We start from the raw sequence: 20707 nt of genomic DNA on the forward strand, positions 1-20707 counted from the left end.
GTGAGTTATCCTGTTAATTTTTTGCATACAAAATTTCTTCCCAATTCATTCAATCCTCCTTATAAAAAGGTGTATCCTTGAATACCTTTTCTCCCGACGACGAAGACGACACGTCGCGGTAATATTTTGCGTAGTCCTTTATTTCAATGGCGGCGACGATGGTAAATAGAGTTCGTCTGGAGATTTTTAAAGAAAGTAAACAACTTGATTTGTTCCAAAAAAAAAAAAATAAATAAACAAAACCGCTTCCCTTCTTCCCTTTCAAATTTATTTGATGTTTATACCAGCAAAAAATAATCGTCCTTTCCCCTCCAGCAAAATGGATACGCTTGATTTAGCTCCAGTCCAGTTCGAGTTAAACAAAAAATGGTATTTTTGAATTGAATTTAGTCCTTTTTCGCTTTGGGAATAAGGAAGTGCTTTAAATCCAAATATTATAACAGTTTATTTGACATTTTCCTTGACTACCTTTACCCAATAACAGTATCAGGACCCTTGTTTTTTTTTTTTTTTTTTTTTTTTGAAGAAATCGAGAGCAGAAGAAATCTCAAAGAGAATAAGGACCTTTTTTTCTGCTTGGAAGAATTAAACGCTGGAAAATATGTTTGCTAAGTGAATACCAAAAAACAACCCAAAAAAATACAAAAAATGATTCAAAGAAATAAAAAAATAACACGAACTTCGAGGTGAGTTATCCTTACAAAGTGTTTTTTTTTTTTTTTTTCTTCAGTTTTTTTTTTCTTTAAACAGTCTATTGGAAGGCGTGTTGTTGCTTTTAAGGATTTTCTCTCCTTAAGAATCGATAAAGGGCAAAGAAAAAGAAAAAAAAATTGTTTCTCAATGATCCACTTTGATTTGAATTTATTGTGTGCCAAGGAGAGTAAAGAGGGAACTTTCTTTTGCTCATGCAGATAGGAAATTAACAGGATCTTTGGATTGGCGTTTTTTTTTGCGTCTTGGAGAGTTTTTTTTTATTTTGCCCCAATTTTATTCAAGATATTTTTTTACATTTTCTTATTTTGTTAAGCAAAAAAAAAAAATAATAATTGGAAAAGGTTGTGTTACTTATTTAGTCTTTCAAACTCTCACTTTGCTGGAAGCACATTGAAAAAATATCACGTTTCACAAAGTTTGGTTTTGGTAGCAAACTAAAGTGGATTTAAAAGGATGGGGTATAAGGGTGTTGAGATGGATTTGTAAAGAAATCGGTTGAATTCTTTTCAATCAGAAAAAAAAAAAAAATGTTTTCATCAAGTTCAAGAAGAAGTTTACTTTAAGCATCTGTGTCTATTTATAATTGAAAAATACAATTTTATGAGGAAATTTTTTTATAGTCAGCTATGTTTAACAAATAATTTTTTTTTCAACTTTTTTTTTTGCTCAAAAAATAAATTTAAATAGTTTTAATTTTTTCTTGGCCATGATGATTTTTGACCTCAAGGTCAATTTTCTTTGAGAAATTTATTTGTATGCTATCGTTTTCAGCATAAAAATAAATTAAATTTAAATTAAATTTATTAAATTAAATTATAAAGAGTACTTTAGTACTCTTTTTACCGTCTGTATGTTTTTTTGTGTGTTTGTCACCTCATAACTTTGGACTGAGTGCACCAATTTGGATAATTCTTTTTGTATTGGAAAGCTGGTGGCTTTCTATTTCAATTTAGTTCATTTTTGGCTATAGGAACTACTAGAAAAGCCACAGTTTTGATCCATGGAAGTCGGTATTGTTTTTTGAAAAAAATGATTATGTAGTTTAGAAGCTCTTATTTCATAAGAATAAACTTAATGGTATAAAAATCTATATCTAATATATAAACATCTCATGTCGCAGTGTTTGTTACAAAACTCCTCCGAAACGGCTGGACTGATTTTTATGAAATTTTGTACACATATCGGGTAGGTCTGAGAATAGGCAAATATCTATTTTTCAAACCTCTAAATTGTTAGGGTGGTCGAGCTAAATTTTTTTGTGTATGTCAGGAAATTTCGAAATTTTTTGTGTATGTCGGGAAGTCTGAAAACCGGACATTCGACCAACATGAATTTTCATATGATAAAATAGTTAGGGTGGTCCAACCAAAAAAAATTTCTATATTTTATTGAAATGATTTTTATAAAATTTTGTAGGTATATCGGGTAAGTCTAAAATCGGCCAACATCTATTTTTATACCACTAAATAGTTAGGGTGGTCCAACCAAAAATGTTTTGTATGTATTTTGTTAACTATTTTTTATGAAATTTTGTGGGTACATCGGGCAAGTCTAAGAATCGGGCAACATCTATTTTCATACCATAAATGGTTAGCGTGGTCCACTCAAAATTTTTTTTTAAACGATTTTCTCAAGTTTTGGCTTTATATTGTTTTCAAGGGGTTCAAAAAAGTTAGTTTTCCAACTCATACGAATAGCCTAAATTCGTAATATTTCATATTCTAAATACAGAAATTTTAGGCCTACAAACATCAATTTTGATAATGCGATCAATAGAACTCAAAAAACACATTCTTTTATTTATAAAGACCTGTATTTGATATTGTGACTCTTTTTTTTGGAAAAGATTGACACACTCCAAAATTGTAAGTAAATAGCAGAAGAGGCGTAACGAAGTCCGCCTAGTTTTTCATAAAATTCGCATCCCTTTAGACATTTTTAACTTTAAAATTTAAATTTTTTTTTACTTATATTTAGTTTCTGGAGAGAAAAAAAAATTAAACTTCAAAAGTTCAAATCATGAAATTAACATTATTATGTACATAGCAAAACTTATAAAATTCAATAAAGTATGGCTGAGACCAAATTATATACATAGCATTCTTTTGCCACTCCTTGTTATTTGGTAAGTTTGAAGTATAATGTATAAGCTCTCATAAAAGGACAGAGATTTTCCTTTTTAAAGACAAAATAATTTAAGATGATTTGTTTTTAGGATAAAAAAAAATGTTTAATGGATGCAAAACTTTCAATGTTTAATTTAAGACTCTTATGAAATTTTATAAAATCATGTTTCCGATAGGAATTCGGAAGAAACTTTACGTTTCCGCTGACAAGAGAGCATCAATATGAACATAACGATTGATTGGTATGATAAATGATCCTACTTTTGCTTCACAGTACTGTGTATTGTGGTTTTGCTTATCCTATATTTTTTTTTTGACTTTGGATAAAGGTTAAGGTACTTTTAATATTTAGACTAGGGTTAGACGATGAACATAAATACAAAGAAACGAATGAATTATATATTTTGGAGTAACTAAAGCTTTAAAAAAATTGTAATGTTATAAAACCCGGGCAAATAGCTCCGATTTTGATGATATTTCTTTCAAAGGTAGATAAAATTAAAAATACTTTAACCTCGAAGGGTTAAAAATTGCCTATTGTGTTTTAAAACTTAAATGAAGATTTTTGTGAAGAAAACCAATATTTTTTAATTTATTTTTTATGATTTCATAAATTAAATAATGTTAAAGGATTCTGTTAATTATATCACAACAAAAACATTACTGTTAAAAAAAGAGCCAAGTTCTCCTATGTTGAAATTATGCTGGCACAAAAAGTACTGAGATGTAAAGTGTACCAAGTTCTAAAGTTTGGGTTCAAATTCGTATCAATTAAATTTAGATTGTTCTCTTGACAATTTTTCTTTAAATTACAGATTTTTAAAGTAATTTCAAAAATTGCCAAGTCCTATATCTCAGAAACTACTCATCGTAGGAAGTTGAAATTTTGGGAGGAATTTGTTTTTCAAAGTTCAACATTTAAATATTAAGTTATTTATTCTTCATTCAATACCTTTTATTGATTAAAAATTTATTTTTCAAAGTTTTAGAGAAAAGCATATATGTAATTTCAGTACCTATAAAAAATTAAAAGTTTAGTTTTTATCAAGAAAATTCAATAAAAATAAAGTAATTTTTTTAAATTTTGTATTAGGACCTTTTTCTCTTTTGACTAACAATAAATATAGTAAAATTTTATGAGATAAGTCTTGACTGTAATTTTTTGAAGTTGTTGCCTTTCAAATATTTATTTTTATTTACAGTTTAAATGCAATTTTTTAAAAAATTACTTCTTAATCGATGCGAAATTTTCATTGATCTCGCATAAATTTGTCTCCTTAAATAACATCTAGATATCATTTAGGTAATCATTTATTATTTAGGTACATAATTTATGAAATTAAAATAAAAAATGATTTTGTTTACCAACATTTTTATTTTAATTTTTAAAAACTGGGAACAGTTGAAAAAAAAAACATAAAATTCGGAGGTGTTTGGCTTGGTTCCCTAATATTGCAATCTTATGAGCTTTGATTGCTTTCTCTACTATGAGTTGTGGAAAAACTGGCCTTATAATAATTGCATTTTTACGACTTAAAGCACTTTATATTGAACTTAGCCTTGAATATTGTCATATCTACTGCCCCAGCTACCTGGTCATATATGTAGGTTATGCATTTACCTATTTCTCCAAAATGTGTGTTCTTGAATATTATATTTTAAGATTACAAAATCAAATCACAATAAATAAAATTTCTTAGTAACATGAATTAATTTTCAATGGCAATATTTTTACGAAGAAAATCTGATGAAATGATGTCTACATTGCATTATGGCAAACCTAAACTTCAATGTCAATGTCAATGCTGCATGTATCCTTAAAAACATTTTCATTATTGTGTAAAGTTACCTGAAATATACGATTATTTTCTCGTTTTTTTTTTTTTTTCATTTTAGTTTTGACATTGATTTCGAAAAAGACATGTAGGTAGACATGGTACTTGAACGTTCTACGTAAAGTTAATTAAATGTATTTCAAATCAAATGACTTAAGCAGGTACCAAATGTTTTCCAATGGCTGATGGATTTTTCGTTTAAAGATTTTCACAAACTTATATAGAATTCATATTAAATGTTGTAGTGTGTGTTGCATTGACGCACTAAAGTATGTAGTTGACAACTCAATTTAATGAAAAATAAATGTTTTAAAAATGGTTAATGATCAATAAATAACAAAAGTGATGGAAGAAATGGGCAAATTAGACAAACTTTTTATAGGGAATCTTGCCAAAAATAAAAAAAAAACGCATTTGAACTTGGTTTGTTTTGAGTAAATGTTAACATTCAAAACCGTAGTTAAATAATATTTCTTATTGAAGGTTAAAAAACTTAAGGTTACGTCTAAACGCAATAACCGTACCCTTGCCATTGGCAATATATTTGAATACAATGAATCCCTCTCATTTGGCAACACTCATTTGGCAACAAAAATTTTCCTTTTTGCAAAAGTTTTATTCAAAATTTTGTACATTTTGCAAAGTATTATTGAAATGTTCTTGAAAAAATAAAAAAAAAACAAATGCAAATTAAAAGCCGCAGTCATTTGCACAATTCCATGCCGACCGGAAAGAGTTTCTTGAGGTCCTTCTACCAAACTCTAAATTTATGTATTCACCCTCTCAAAACTTAACTTTTGAATATTTCATCTCATTCACTATAATCATACTCCTTGAAACTATATAGCCAAGGCCAAGAAAAAAAAAAAAAAACATCAAAAGTTTATATATTTCAAGAGAAGCAAGCAGCCCCTTAAGCAAAGTTATCATACTCCTTAAAGTCACAGATTATGCCACCAAAAAAGGATCTTCAATAACTTTTTTTTTTTTTTGTGTGTTTCTTCTTTTTGCTCGTCCAATTGTCTGCCTGGTTTGGTTGACTAGGGTGCTATATGGTATTACCTCGCGCTGTCTCTGGCAACCGCATTCAATGGCATCATGGTGCAACAAATTTAGAACACGACCCACCAACTTGTGAAACAGCTGCTACTTGTACTGCGATGCTGATGCTCTGTTGCTGTGTGTTGAAACCTCTCCATATTTTGCCACATTGCAGCAGCAGCTATGGACCAAGTTCAACACACCCTCACGGTGTGAATGTCCTTTCACGATAGTTTGCGCCACGATTAATGAGTGCATAACGCTTCCGGCCACAATCGGTATATCCCCCCGCCAAAACTCACTCTCCCACTTTTCCCACCCAGTGCCATTGCCACCCCCAACCAACTCTCATATTGCCATCCCGCCATTTTTCCAACCACAGTTCTTTGCTTGTGATTAAGTTTGTTTGCTTTGTGTCTTCAATGGCGCGATATGGCAAAAACAAATGCCATAGCTTAAAAGAGGACGATGTCGACAACGACAACGACGACGACGAAAGCGACGAGGATATGACGATGTGATGGTAGTTTTTTAATAGGAAAGGATTCCATTACTTTATCCTCGAAAAAAAAAAAAACACACTCGAGTGTTTACAATGGTTGCAGAAATCTGCTTTCATTGCAAGAATGCAAACACTGGGTTTACACACTCACTCACACTCAGTTAGTTCTCATTCTCCTCACCAGGGGGCGATACGGCGGGACAGACGGGGAAAGAGACATAGGATTTTGTTTTAATTTCGCTTTCCATGCTGATGCTGATGGTTGAAGAAATTTTTAATGATCCAGCATCCTCACCTCATCCATCATCCATCTCTAGAATCTTGCAGTTAGCCAGGACTTTCGTCCTGATGACGAGATATAAAAAAAAAAAAATAAAATTAATAATAAGGCAACCTTATCACCAACGAACGCCAATATACCATCCAACCAACGATGACAGATTTTTTTTTTCTTCCCGTATCCCGTCTTCTAGTCCATTTCACAGCAATTTACCAGGACGAAGCGAATTCAATAGAACAAGAACAAGAACCGCTGTACCACTTTACACTGTGTGTTCTCTGTGTTGAGAATTCTCGATGAGGGCATTGCATTTCGACGAGAAGATGTCAAAAATAGATAACGACCATTCATGCACATCACATGCAGCAGAAAAAATCAAAGGATATTTTTGTCCTTTTATGTTTGGTAAAAAAAAAAGGACGAAAAAAAATGGCTAGCAAAGAGGCGAGGAGGAGTTCTTTTGTGTAAAGAGCGAAAGTAGCAATGCAAGGACACTTTCGAAGGATTACTTCATGACTTATCGTGCATCAGTAGAAATGTTGCAGTCGAATATCGGATGTCTCTCTGTCTCCCTCTCTCATCATCATGTTTGTTGAAAAATCTATTTTTTTTTTCTTTTTTGTCCGTCGACACTTTTAAGTGGGTATGGGTAATTACTGCTCCTTATGCATGCACACTTTTCTACATGGGAAATTGAAAACCGTCCAATTAGTCACCGTCATAGTGGGTTGATATGGTGGAGAGGTGAATATACTGATTTTCGTCCTGGTTTGATTCTTTTTTTTTGGTTTTTTTGTTTTATTGAAAGAAAAGTTATTATCAGAATTTTGGGATCTATATTGAAATGTGCAGAGAGAGAGAGAGATCCTGGAGGCTGAATTTGTATGTGCGATGACAAATTCTAACAAGAACTTGTGCATTCGCTGGCTGCGACCATTGCGCTGATGGTTCTCTACACATGTAGACTGAAGTGGTTTTATATTTCATGGGGGTTCTATGTTTGTTCTGAATTGGATATTAATGGGCTTAAATGGGCATATGATGGTGCGGTATTTGCTTTAGGAATGACTCATGAGTCTGACCAGGGAAATAAATTTAAATTAAAGTCAGTTTTTTTTTTTTTGTTAAATACGAATTTGTGGTTGGTTAAAGATAATTCTTTAAAATTAAAATTGAAAAAAAAAAATAATATTTTCTCAAATTATCGTTTCAAAAACTAGTAAAATGTAGGTAGGTATATGAAAATTTTAAAGGCCCCATAAAATAAGGTATGTATATTAGAGTATTTTTAAAAAATTCAGTGGACTTGATTTTTTTTTATACCGAAAAAATAAAAAACGAAAAATAGGACAATTCTTAAAATAATAGTACAGCGATAAAATTTGACATGGAATTAAAGAAAAACTGGACAAAAGCCGGCATTTTTTCGCACGAACTTGTTCTTATGGTAAAAGTAACTCAAATGTTAAAGTTTTCATCAAAATTGAAAACAAATTAAAACGAAAGAACAACAACCGAAAACCATTTTTTAAAGCCAATTAAACGATTAAATTTAAAAAAAAAGTCATGTGTGCAATTCACACGTGGTAGAAGTGAAAACTTAAAAATTATTTTTCTTGCATAAAATAAAAATCGAAAAAATTAAAAATTTTTTTTTTCCATCACCTTTAAATCCATATCTTTTATATGACAACCTAATAAATTAAAAAAAATAATAAATTTTAAATCATGTGAAAGCTTATTATTTGTATTTGACTTTTCAAGCACGTTTCTATCATGCCTAAAAAAAAAGTAAGAATTTTTTAAAGTCAACCATCTCGAAATTTAAAACTGAGATTACGGTACTTCCTACACTGGTGGCATTTTAAGATTGTGTAACTTTTAGAACACGTACCGTTATGTGTGATATATCAAATAAAAGGTTATGTTATAAGCATGCGTATTAAAGTTAAATCAAATTTGTATGTGCACTAGATCAAAAGATATAACTTGTGTAGGAAAAGAACATCTGTTTACCGTTATCTCAGAATTTTGAATATGAAAATAATTGAAACATTGTACAATAATAATTTATTTAATTACCTATCTACAGTACAAATTACAAAAAAAAAGTTATAAAAAGTTGAATGTTCGTGTCGCGTTTTCGTTTCATCTTGTTTCAAATCACTACGATACTAAAGAAGTTTTCACTTCAAAAAAAAACTTTTCAGGATCATGATCATGCAATCAACTTCATTTTGCTTTATTTGTTTATGATTGTATGTATATAACGTATGTATATAAAGTATGTATGTATACTCGAATTGTGAAAAATTAAATAAGTGAGAAAAAAATAAGAAGATTGTTTAATCTTCGTTTTTTTTTTTTAAGTCAACCTGAAACAGGCTAGCTTAAATAACTATAGATCCTATATTTGAGATCAGTTTTTGTTAAATAGAAGTAAATTCCCTTAACCCCTCAACAACAGGAAACACTTTTTTTAACAGTCACTGTGGCGTATGTGTGACATTTTTTTAACATAATTTTTGTTAATTAATAAATTCTAGCATTAGACTTGAGATAAAATCCCAAATGACGTTACAATGATATAAAATGCAATAAAGTAGGTGCCTTAATTCTGCATGTCTGTGAGTGTGTCTGTATCTATACTGTCCAATCTTTTCTTCAAAATTGGTAGCTATGAGTGTTATAAGATTTCCTAGAGGGACATAAAATTAATGAAAAATCTAACTTTTATCAAAAGCTGCTCTAACGATCTTGATTAAAAAGTTTGTGTGCACTTTTACAGGCCATTCTTTCAAAATAGAAAACATATTTTTTTATAGTTAATAAAGGTGCCTGCCCTAAAACTGTTTTTTCTTTTCTGGCTCGTACGATTCAACCGATTTCAATGAAAATATTATAATAAATATTAAAAACGAGTGGAGTCCTTGAAAAACACGTTTTTGGATTGAAAATATATAATTTTTTGTAACAATTTTTTGAAAACAGGTTTATAATTTTGTTTAAACTTTGTTTTATTCGTCACAGTTGTAGCTTTTAGTTGTCGTAAAGTAGTGCTTTTGAATGGAATACCATGTTTGTTTTGAAAAATGTTTGAAACATTATATTAAAGCGGTTCCAACAATTCAAAAAATTTTTTTCTACAACTAAATGAAATGGAACTATACCGAGAACCCGCAGCAAATTTTGGGAGGTATAACTAAATTGTGAGTGCAGTTTTATAGCCTTTTGCATTCTAATAACTGATTCAAAGGTCTTGCAGCTTTAAATCGCAGCCTTATATGGTGTCCGGGGGGATTAAATGACGCGATTTCTACAATAAATGTGAGTGAACACATGAGAATATATAGCTGCATGCTCACATTTTGGTTAATTTGGTAAAAATTTGATGTGAGCTTTTGAAATAAATTTTCCGTTTAAAAGTCAAAACTATTTAAAAAGATGTTTTTAAGATTTTAAAAACAAATTTTATGTTTTCTAAAGCTTCAAATGTCTATGTAATTTTTACGTGCAATCCAGTCGTTAGTTTTTTTTTTTTTTTTCTTCTTGGTAAAAGTTCAGGTGCAACTGTGATTATTCTTATATCGCTTTTTCAAAAAGACTTACGTGTACATTGGTGGCTGTCACATTTTTGAAAAGCACCAGGTGAAATTTTGTAAATAGGTATGTACATTATTTGACCTTTTCTTTTCTCAAAACTATCAAAACAATTCCGAACCAAAACCAACGTAACCCTTAGTAACAGCCTTAAGTTGGAAAAAGTTAAAAAAAAAAAACTATTAGAATTCCACCCAAGTTTTTCTTTCAAAACACAAATCCTGTCTGACAGCTGTCATTCTTTTTTTCATTTTCACATGAGATCGCATTTCAAAAACATTCTGACCACTCCACCAAATGGGGCAATCTTTTCAAAAACTCAAAGTCTTCTGATGCACGATTTAATGCTTAAATAAAATCTAAATCAAATACAGAATAACAGCCAAATCTTTTTGATTAATATGAAATAAAAGCTTATTATTTATTTAAAAAAAACTTCAACATTTTCAAACCTTACGTATCTCACTAACCAACGCCCTTTTCTGTTGAATTGCGTCTAAGAAAAATCATTTTGAATGGATTTACCATGTCTAGTAAATATTTTATATCCATCATTTATAAGCTATCCATCTTGACAAAAAAAAAATTCTTAATTATCTTAGGATAACCATTTTGACGAGGGTTAATGTCTGTATGCGATTTTTTTCTTTTCCATTGAGACTAAATTTTTCAACCAAAAAAACCCATTCTGTCAAGATATTTTGTTAAAGATAAAATTTTGAATGGAATTTTTATCCATCAGCCCTGACATATTTCAATTAAACCCATCAGAGGATACAAAAAAAAAATTTATCCAATTATCTTCTTTATTTACGGGAAACTTTATAGCCATTAGGTAGGCTCCTGCACTGATTGCCACCTATTTCGCCATGTATCCATTTGAATCACCAATTAAGGCATCACATGGCAGATCCTCACCAATCGACTGAAAGGATATTCTTTTTGTAAATATGTACATAACGCATAACAGCAACAACAAGAGCAAAATAAAATATATATAAAAATATTAATTAAACATTAAAAAAGTGCACAACACTTTTTATTTAGGCGTAGCAGCAAATATGCACTTGAACAAACGACAACGGCCCATCATCTGCCAAGGACTTGAGCTGAGCCTTTTTTTTTCATTTTTGTTGTTGTTGCGTTATGCTGTTGTTGTTGTTTATTCAAACCACTCAACAATCGACTGTTTGCGAGAGTAACACACGTGCATCTAATGTCCTCGATTTGAATTCGTTGTGTGTGTGCTTGCATGCGATAAGCGCGTAAAATAACAACCCTCGACTATATGCAACATACTGTGGATGTAGCAGCAGGATACCTTACCTATATCCCAGCAAACATTCGCAAGGGTTAAAAGGGTTGCACCAGTTGAACCGTGTTTGCCAATTTAATAGCACCAATCCTCCCATAATCATCACAACCACCCACAACAATTGCTTGCTGCAGCTTCAACAAAAAACATCATGAGAATGCATTTCATTGCAGAAAAACAGCAAACAAGAGCCTTAAGGACGAACCAGTGACTCCTGCTGCTGCTACTGCTAATAAGTGTCATCATCCTGAATGCGCGCACACACATCGCGCGAGGTTGCGATGCGATGTCATTAAGGACTCACAAACAGGGCTCAGCATTTTGTTCCATTAGGGGCGGGTGTTTGGTAGATGTTTTTTAGTCTAACGCAATCGTGACAATACGTGGCAATACCTACATAAAATGGTCATATAGAAGAGAGATTATGAGTTGCAAGCAAACACGCAAAGAGGGGGCAAAAGATCGGCTTTTGTGTTTTTGTTCCTTTCCCAAAAAATGCAAACTGATATATGCAATATAATGCGACAATATTGAGATTTGAACTTTGTACCCCTGCTTGTGACGTTGACAATGCGATGCATGGGAAATTTTTTTTTACAGATACTTAATCGACGAATATTTGTTTTGTCAAATGCACTGTCACTGGCATCTTTAACTACTGGAAAACTTAAACAAATAAGCAGTAGACTTTGGAAAACGTCAAATTTATCTTAGGTACTACATAGGACAAGTTAAGGACTGGATTTTTTTCAAACTTTGGTGATTCCCTAGAGGAAAAATTAAAATTTTTTTAGGACCAAAACAAACGCTAACTGTCATATAACGGAAATATAATAAAATGCACGACTGGGGTTGCACGTACTTGATCTTATGGTAAAAGGATATTTTTAAGGAATTTCATAAGTAGTGAAATAAAATCTGTTTTTATAATTGACTAAACAATGTTAAGTAAACATCGTTTCTTACACAAAACCAAGTATGCCATTTGATTTCTTGTATAAAAAAGAATTTTTAGAAAAAAAAATTCGAAAACCGTTAGAGCCGTTTAAAAAAAAAAATTATTATTTATAGGTATGTAGGTATTTATATTTATTTTTCAAAAAAAAAAAAAAAATTGGTATTCCATTTTAAAGAAATAATTAATTTAATCAAAGAATCGATTTTTCAAAAAAAATATTTGGAAATATATATATTTTTTAAATCCAAAAATGTGTTTTTTTGAAAATTTTCTAAAATTTTAATATTATTTTTACCTAAACTCTTTTGTTTAAAAGACAGACAGACAAAATTGCCGGACCCAATTTTTTTTTGCATTCTCCATCATCGTAATATCATGTAAAATTGTTATCTTGAGTTCGTTTTTTTTTACGAGTCCTAAACTTGCCCTATAGGCTATAGTACCTATAGCAAGTATGTAAAAAATACCCTTATTAAACGACTGTAATGATTTTGATTAAAAATTTTTTGTGTAATAGGTATTAGGTATACACGTAAGAATCAACTTTTGAAATAAAAAAAAATATTTTTGTATCGTAATTATCGGTGCCTGCTATAGAAAGGTTGTTTTATTTTTGAATTTCTTGTAAACGACGCGTAGCCGATTTCAAACTAAATTTTTATACAGAAACATTATAAAAATCTTACGAAAATTTCAAAAATGACATTTTTTATTTTTGAAAAATATTTCAATTTTTTTTTGAAAAATCAATTTTTAAAAAGGACTTCATGAATTTTATAGAAATTTCGTTTTAATGTGTTGAATAATAATTTCTTAAAAATATTAGAAAATTTTTATATCACTGAGGGAAAAAACAACTTAAAATCAACGAAAACCACGTTGATTCGAAATGGTAACGGAGTTAGGAATAACAGAGTTACGCGCGACAGAGTTACGAAAGTCAAAGTTACGCGAAACCGAAGTTACGAAAAACTAGAGTTACGAATTCTAAAGTTATGTTAAGCTATGACATGTGATTTTTGGGTTGGCAACAATTGCGAGGAACGATATGGAATTATGGAAATACAAACAAGAGATTAACATTTTTCTCATTGGTCAGAATTAAATGAGTTAAGCGAAAATGGGTGTTATTTAATCTTGTAAAATTTTGTTTGGATAGGTATAGATATACAAAGTGGGTATTACAAAATACGCTATGAATAATTATATTAATTAATAGAAAACAAAAATACGTAGGTGCAATATTAGTTGGACAAATAAGAAGTTAATTTCAATTATGTCCCCCAAACTTACCTAAGTATACTTATGTTTTTTTTTTTCTATTTCAACGTTTTTGCGATCTTCTCACAAAAACAAAACCATATATGTATATCTATACCTATCCAATCAAAATTTGACAAGATTAAATAACACCCAATTTCGCTTAACTCATTTAGTTCTGACCGATGAGAAAAATGTTAATCTCTTGTTTGTATTTCCATAATTCCATATCGTTCCTCGCAATTGTTGCCAACCCAAAAATCACATGTCATAGCTTAACATAACTTTAGAATTCGTAACTCTAGTTTTTCGTAACTTCGGTTTCGCGTAACTTTGACTTTCGTAACTATGTCGCCCGTAACTCTGGTATTCGTAACTTCGTCGGTTACCCCGTTGATTCAAGTATTTTTAGGAATGATTTTGCGCTGAAGACGAAAATTTTAAAATCAAAGTAGAACATCGTTAGTTTAAAGTGGTTTACCGTTATAAAACGTCTTTAAATCAAAGTTGTTTCAATTTTAAAAAAAGGATCAATTTATTTAAAAAAAAGATAAAATGGGCAGCCGCTGGGGAACGAACCTACAACTCTTGGGCTACTAGGCGAATGCTTTACCAACGTGCTATCTCACTGTTGGAAATAAGAGTGATAAAATGCAACAAAAGCTAAAGTCCGACAAAAATAAAAAAATTCTTACGTTGTTTTAATTTTATTTTGAAGAAGTTTCATGTTAATTTTTTCAACATTAAATCAACGTTGAACATTTAACATTTTACGTTGCGTTTTTTCCCTCAATGTACATAAAAAATAATTTTTTTAAAAAAAGGACTAACGATTTTCAATTTTTTTTTTCTAAAATTATTTTTTATATGAAAACGAGTTTACACTTTTCACCAATTGTAATTTTTTTCTGAAATTTGTGCGCTAAAACTTGACAGGTCAACAAACAGTTTTTTGTTTTGTTAAAATTATTTTTAACTTGTGTTAACTTTTTTTTAGGTATAAAAAAAATATGCTCGTAACTTACTTTTTTCGATTGAATACTTAAGTGAAAACATTTGTGCTCCCAATACACTTTCGCGACAAGGCAACTTTTTTTTTTTGTGTTTGTTCTGTTGTCAAAAATTGAGATTACAACAAAAAATTAAGTTTTTAGTTATTTATTTATTTTTTTTTTCATTTTCTACCTTCTTTTTGATTTTTCCTAAGTTTTAAGTTAATTTATTGTTTTCGATCGCTTCTTAAGTTATAACGACTTTTCTGTAATTGGTTGCCGCTTCATTTAAGTCTTCGCCAAAAAATATCTCACTTCAATCATTCCAAGTGCTTAATAATAATTTGTTATATCTTTTTTTAACAGATAAGATAGGTATAATTGAAAATCGTAAACGATAAAAAGTTTAAATTTGAGCTATTTTTGTTAAATCTTTTTTTTTTTTAATGTATTATTATAAAATGCTTATGTCTGTTTATTAATAAACTGAAAATAAATGAAGTTTTAATTGGTCTTATCACGAATTCCATTCATATAATAGATTTTTTATGAATCCTTTTAAAAAATCACAAAATCCGTTCATAATAAACTTCAATTTATATGAAATTTTATAATAATTCAAACTGATTCTGCAAATTTTTGTTCAGGATTCGTAGGAAATCTACTATACAAATGGAATTCGAGATGAGGCTAAATAAAAACGGATGTTTAACTCTACTTTTTAGGATTTTAATAGCTTACATTCACATTTAAATTTAAATTATCCAAGTAAATACTGCAATATATTGGGCATTTAAGACACTATAAGCATTAAACAAAACAGAAATATTCGTTATGTGACCTGGATGTAAGACTAAGATTAATTTATTTTAATTTACTATCTATATACGCCTCAATATTATAAGGATATTGTAAATAAACAAATAAATTCAATAAATAATAACAACCTAAAAGTCAAAAATTATATTCCAGATATAAATATACCTTTCTACATTTACCAGACTCCCCACATTGATAATAATAAATTCCCAGATAATACCTCTTTTCATTTGAACCTCTCCTTACAACCGCCAACACTGACGGTCGTCAGGACTTAAGGGAATCCTTTATATTCATCGAACAAAGTTCAAAAACAAACAAATATCTATCTATATTAACCGCACAAACCGCATCGCAACTTGTGTGTCATTTATATACCCAAAAATATTTCCTTCATGAATATTATAATGAAATATCCTTGAATCCTACCTACCGTATACCCAGAAAAAGTTGGTTATCCCTCTTCTCGCACATTTCCCATCATCATCATGGATCTGATGGAGTCAAGTTTCGAGAAAAACTCATTTCTTCTTGAAAATTGCACGAACTACTCGTATATCTGCTTTATTTCCAACCTTCATTCATATAAAGCATCCTCTCTCCTTTCACTGTCTCAAGTGGGAATGACGGAATATGAATGAATACTTTATTACCCCAAAGTCGATGTACCTACGAGCTATACCAAAACCATCATCGCCTCGTTGCTTTTTCGGGGGGTCCGCAAAAATTGATGTAAAACAACAAAATTAACGTGGGTGATCCCCGTTTCAAAGGATATTTTGTACGTGTATATCCTTGCTTAAATCTGCCAACAAGAAAGAAGAATAACCAACAAAATTCCAAAGAAGAAGACGAAAAAATTTAAATTGTTTCTTAAACTCCATTGAAGGATATCTCCAGGATCATCTAATCGGGGAAGCAATAAAACACACAAAACTTTTATCATGTCAACAAAATGTCTCAATAAAAGTCCTTGCCGATGTCTTTGCCTTCGTCTCTCTGTATACAAACTCGCTCTTCGTCTCGATACATTGATTTCAATGAAAATTGAGTTAACTTCAAAACAAAGGACCCAAAAAACATCAGCGACCTCATTCATCCATCCCCCAACCCACCATCATCAAGTTTGGGGGAAACGTTTTTATTTGTTTTGAGCTAAAGAAACAAGCAAAGTATATATCTCCGCCTTGACTCATAAAAAGGACGATTATATCATCAGTCGTTGCAAAAATATTTTGAGACGTTTAAGGATAATGAAAAACCCATTGAATTTCATTTGCATTTTTTTTAAATGGGGTATAAGTTAAGGAGAATCGCAGCAGTCTCTTTTTTATCCTTTAGGAAAGTTCATCCGAAAAAAAAAACACCAAGTTTGTTTAAATATTAAATGAAAAAAAAAAAAAAACGTAAATAAGGAAACCCTCGAGGGCGGGATCGTTTTTTGTTTCAAAACATATCCCATCTTGATCCTAATCCTCTAAGCTATAGAAATTGTTTTGTTTTTTTTTTGTTTTTTGCTGAACATGATTTAATGAAATATTTGTTTTTTTTTCCTTGTTCGTCCTTTTTTTTCTATTCCATGTTGTGTTTCGAACATCAGCCTTTAATGGACTTGACCTTCAGGGACCAATATTTCTGCATGAGCCACCGCATAAAATTGAGTTTTCAAACAATTCAGGAGGTCTGATAGAATGCTCGGGTCACGGAAGTCCACAGCCGGAGGTGAGTTGACAACGATTAAAGATCTTTTGATAAAGGGACATTTTTGGGGCTTGGGGTTTTTTTTTTAGTTTTGTTTGTTTTTGGTCCTCATTTTATTTTACATTTGTTTTAATCTAAAATAGAATTTGTTTGTTTTTTTTTTTTTCATTTTTGTCTGTTAACTGGTCCATTAAATGGGATTTGAATGTTTTTTTTCTCCTTTTTTTTTCATTTTATGACCTTTTTTTTCTAATTTTGTTTTTTCTTTGTTTTTTGGATATTAGATCGAATGGACACCAATACCACCGCAACAGGATTTAGTTTTCACTCTATCAAATGGCAGCCTTATGTTTTATCCATTTACAGCGGAAAAGTATCGACACGAACTACATTCAACAGTTTATAGGTAAGATAAATCAATGATTTGTTGTTGTTTGTTTTGTTTTTTTTTTTATTTTTATTTTAACGACGTGTTTCAATTTTATTTTATTTAGATAGCATACCTATAAAAAGTAATCGAAGTGTTGTTTGTAGAACCTCTTATTAAACTAATAGACCATGTTGGTACAATTTTATTACTTTTTTAGATGTGTTAAGGGATTTAGAAAATGTTAAATCTATATGTGAGTTATTTAGGTAATAATTTAAGGACAATTTCATCTTCTAACTGACAATTACAATTCAGACACAAATAAAATAATTTTACTTTTTATATAGTATGTGTTGTTTTAGAAGTTATTAATAAAAATATAACATTTTTTAAGAAATGGTATTTTAAATAAATATTATTTTAGTCAAATACCTAAAACTACCAAAAATGGATAAAACATTGTTTAGTATTGAATTCTCTGATTTCCTAAAAACAAAAATCCACATTAAAAACCAACTTTACTGTCGATAAAAATTATTTTTCAAAATTTCTTTCTTGTTCAAATATCTAAATCAAAAAAAAAAAATGCGAAATTCATATCGTTTTTAAGAAACAAGTAACGGAACTAAAAAGGACGTTTTCATTTCTACAATCTTTGCTTTCTAATAATAATAACTAGATTTGAAGACACTGTGCCAAGTTTTTTTTAACTGTAATAAACGAATGGGTGGTGTAAAATGGTCATTTCATATTTTATGAAAATACAAAAAAAGTTTAAAATGTATGGGGCGAAAATAACACAGGACGTTGAAAACTCAATATGAATTGTTGAAGCCATTGTTGCAAATCCAAGTTGTTACAGACGTTTCCGCAAAAAAAAATGAATTAAATATTTCATTTTGCATATTTGCCAAAATTGTTTTTTAATTAACGAATCTTATTTTGAAAACTTTAAGGAAAAGTGGTAGAGAAGGTTGAAGTCGAATTTTTGTACACTACTTTTTTTTACTATAATTGGATATTTTAAGTGTTAAAAAAAAGGGATAAATTAAAACCAACTTATTTTTATGAATAATCAAGTTTATTAGGAACTGATTTATCTATTTAGTTAGTAAAATACAATTACAATTAGATAAGTTCAATAAAAATAAAATGCACGACTGGGTCTCTCTCTTAGAGTTCAAGTTGCTTAAATTTTTAAGACTTTTTATATAGAAATTTGGGAAATGTAGGCACAAAAAAAAACATAAAATTCGTTTTTTTTTTTTTAAATAAAATAAAATCTGAAATCGAATTGCTCTCCAAAACAAGTATGCAATTTTGATTGATATATTAAGATGCATTTTTTGAAAAAAATTTTCAAAATCGTTAGAGCCGTTTTATAAAAAACTATTTTTTTATAAATAAATTTTGGAAAAAAAGTTTAAAAATAAAATTGGTATGCCATTTTGTAGAAATTACTAATCAACATCTAAAAACAAAATTTCAAATAAATCCAATGTCCCGTTTTCGAAAATTAGATTTTTCAAAAAAAAAAAATTCAAATTTTTAAACTTTAAACTTAAAACTTAAATTAAAATTTTGTAAACAAAATCGTTGGAGCCGTTTTTGAGCAATTTCAACTTTACTAAAATCGGTATTTGACAAGTGCCGTTATTTTTGGTCCAAAAAAATTAATTCCAAAAACCCCTCTGGAGAGTCTGCAAAAAATCGTAATATCATGGAAAAATGTTATCTAAACTTTTTTTTTTGTACGAATGCATAACTTGATATATAGTACCTATATCGCAAGTAAAAATGTAATAATGCTGTTTTGAGTGTGTGATATATCAAAATAAGAGGCTAGAAATATGTTTTTAAAGTTCAAAAAAGTCTCATTTTTATTATTATACAAAACAATCAAGTGGGCGTAGCTAGCATCTTTAAGTAAAAAAAAAAACATTTCTATTCGTTTTCATAATCAATTCTTAATTTACTACGCTCGATAATGGGTGATAACTGATAAGAAAGCTATTCATACCAAATTTTAATAAAACTTTGTAATAAAGAGAATATCGTAAAGTTTTTTCAACACATCCAGAAACAAATGTTTTTAAAGTGCTATTTCCGACTATTTGGGGAATATTTTTTCGACAAAATTCAACAGTAGAGTTTTAGATCGTTGGATTTTTATTTGAACATGTTTGAAAATTACTCCCGCCATTGTTCCAAAAATGTAGGTATGTGTTAAAAATATGTAATTTTTTTAGTAAAATGAATTATACTAGGGTTTGTGGTCTGTGGTATATAGGTCTTTTCTTCTTATTTCAATCAGTCGACGTTTCGAGTATGGATATACCCTTCTTCAGGACTCTATTTAATTAATATAAATGAAAAGTCTTAAATATATAAAACCAAACTAAAATATCTATACTTACAATATTAAAAACTTTTTAACCAAAAAGTGGTTTGTCAAAAACTGTTTAGCTTTTTGTATCAATGATATTTTAAAATTCTATAATAGAATATCTTGAAAAAGACGTTTCACATTATTGAAATTTCAAAACAATCAAATTAAAAATTTTTATTTGATAAGAAATTCAAAAATTTGATAAGAAAACAAAAACAATTCCTATCTTAAAATTCAAGTTAAAAATGTTGATAAAATCTAATCAAACATATTTCTTTAGACAAACTGACTATAAATATTGCTAAGTCCCTCACAATCTGATCTCCTATTAACAGTATTATCTGTATCTAAAATATGTATCATTTCTAGCAACATTCTTTTACAATAGTGTTTCTCTGTTTGTAAAATGTCTACGTTATTAAAATCTGGCCTATGTCCTTCATCTATACAATGAAAAGCTAAAGCTGTTTTTTTAAGATTGTCCACTATGTATATCTGATCTATGGCCGGCAATTCTATTCTTAAGTTTCTTTATTGAAGTACCTACCTACATAAACTGAAGGACAGTGGTTTGTTCCATCACCTAAGCATTTTATTTTATATACAATGTTTGATTTTTCGTTTTTGGAGAATTCACTTTTTAAATTTGAAAACAAAGAAGTTCTTAATGTATTTGCAAATCAGCAATGCTAAACGAACGCTATCTTTATTCCTTATAGGGGCATTTAACATCCTATTCGAACAGTTTGGAATGTATAGATAACTTTTGTATAAAAACTGTGAAACATTTGTTGCTAAATTTGTC

At 29.7% G+C, this 20707-nt stretch overlaps 1 protein-coding gene across 2 annotated transcripts in view; it reads left to right on the forward strand.

Moving 5' to 3' along the window:
- The window catches only part of LOC129912644 (cell adhesion molecule Dscam2), a 151617-nt gene that overhangs the window by 39638 nt on the left and 91272 nt on the right, over window positions 1–20707 (forward strand). For both annotated transcript variants that reach the window (XM_055990983.1, XM_055990984.1), the window contains exons 3-4: window positions 17043–17164; window positions 17428–17549. In XM_055990983.1, the coding sequence (XP_055846958.1) occupies window positions 17043–17164; window positions 17428–17549 (244 nt within the window). The remainder of the gene's footprint in view (window positions 1–17042; window positions 17165–17427; window positions 17550–20707) is intronic.

Source organism: Episyrphus balteatus, chromosome 2, assembly GCF_945859705.1.
Source record: "Episyrphus balteatus chromosome 2, idEpiBalt1.1, whole genome shotgun sequence".
In the NCBI taxonomy this organism is placed as follows: Eukaryota; Metazoa; Arthropoda; class Insecta; order Diptera; family Syrphidae; genus Episyrphus; species Episyrphus balteatus.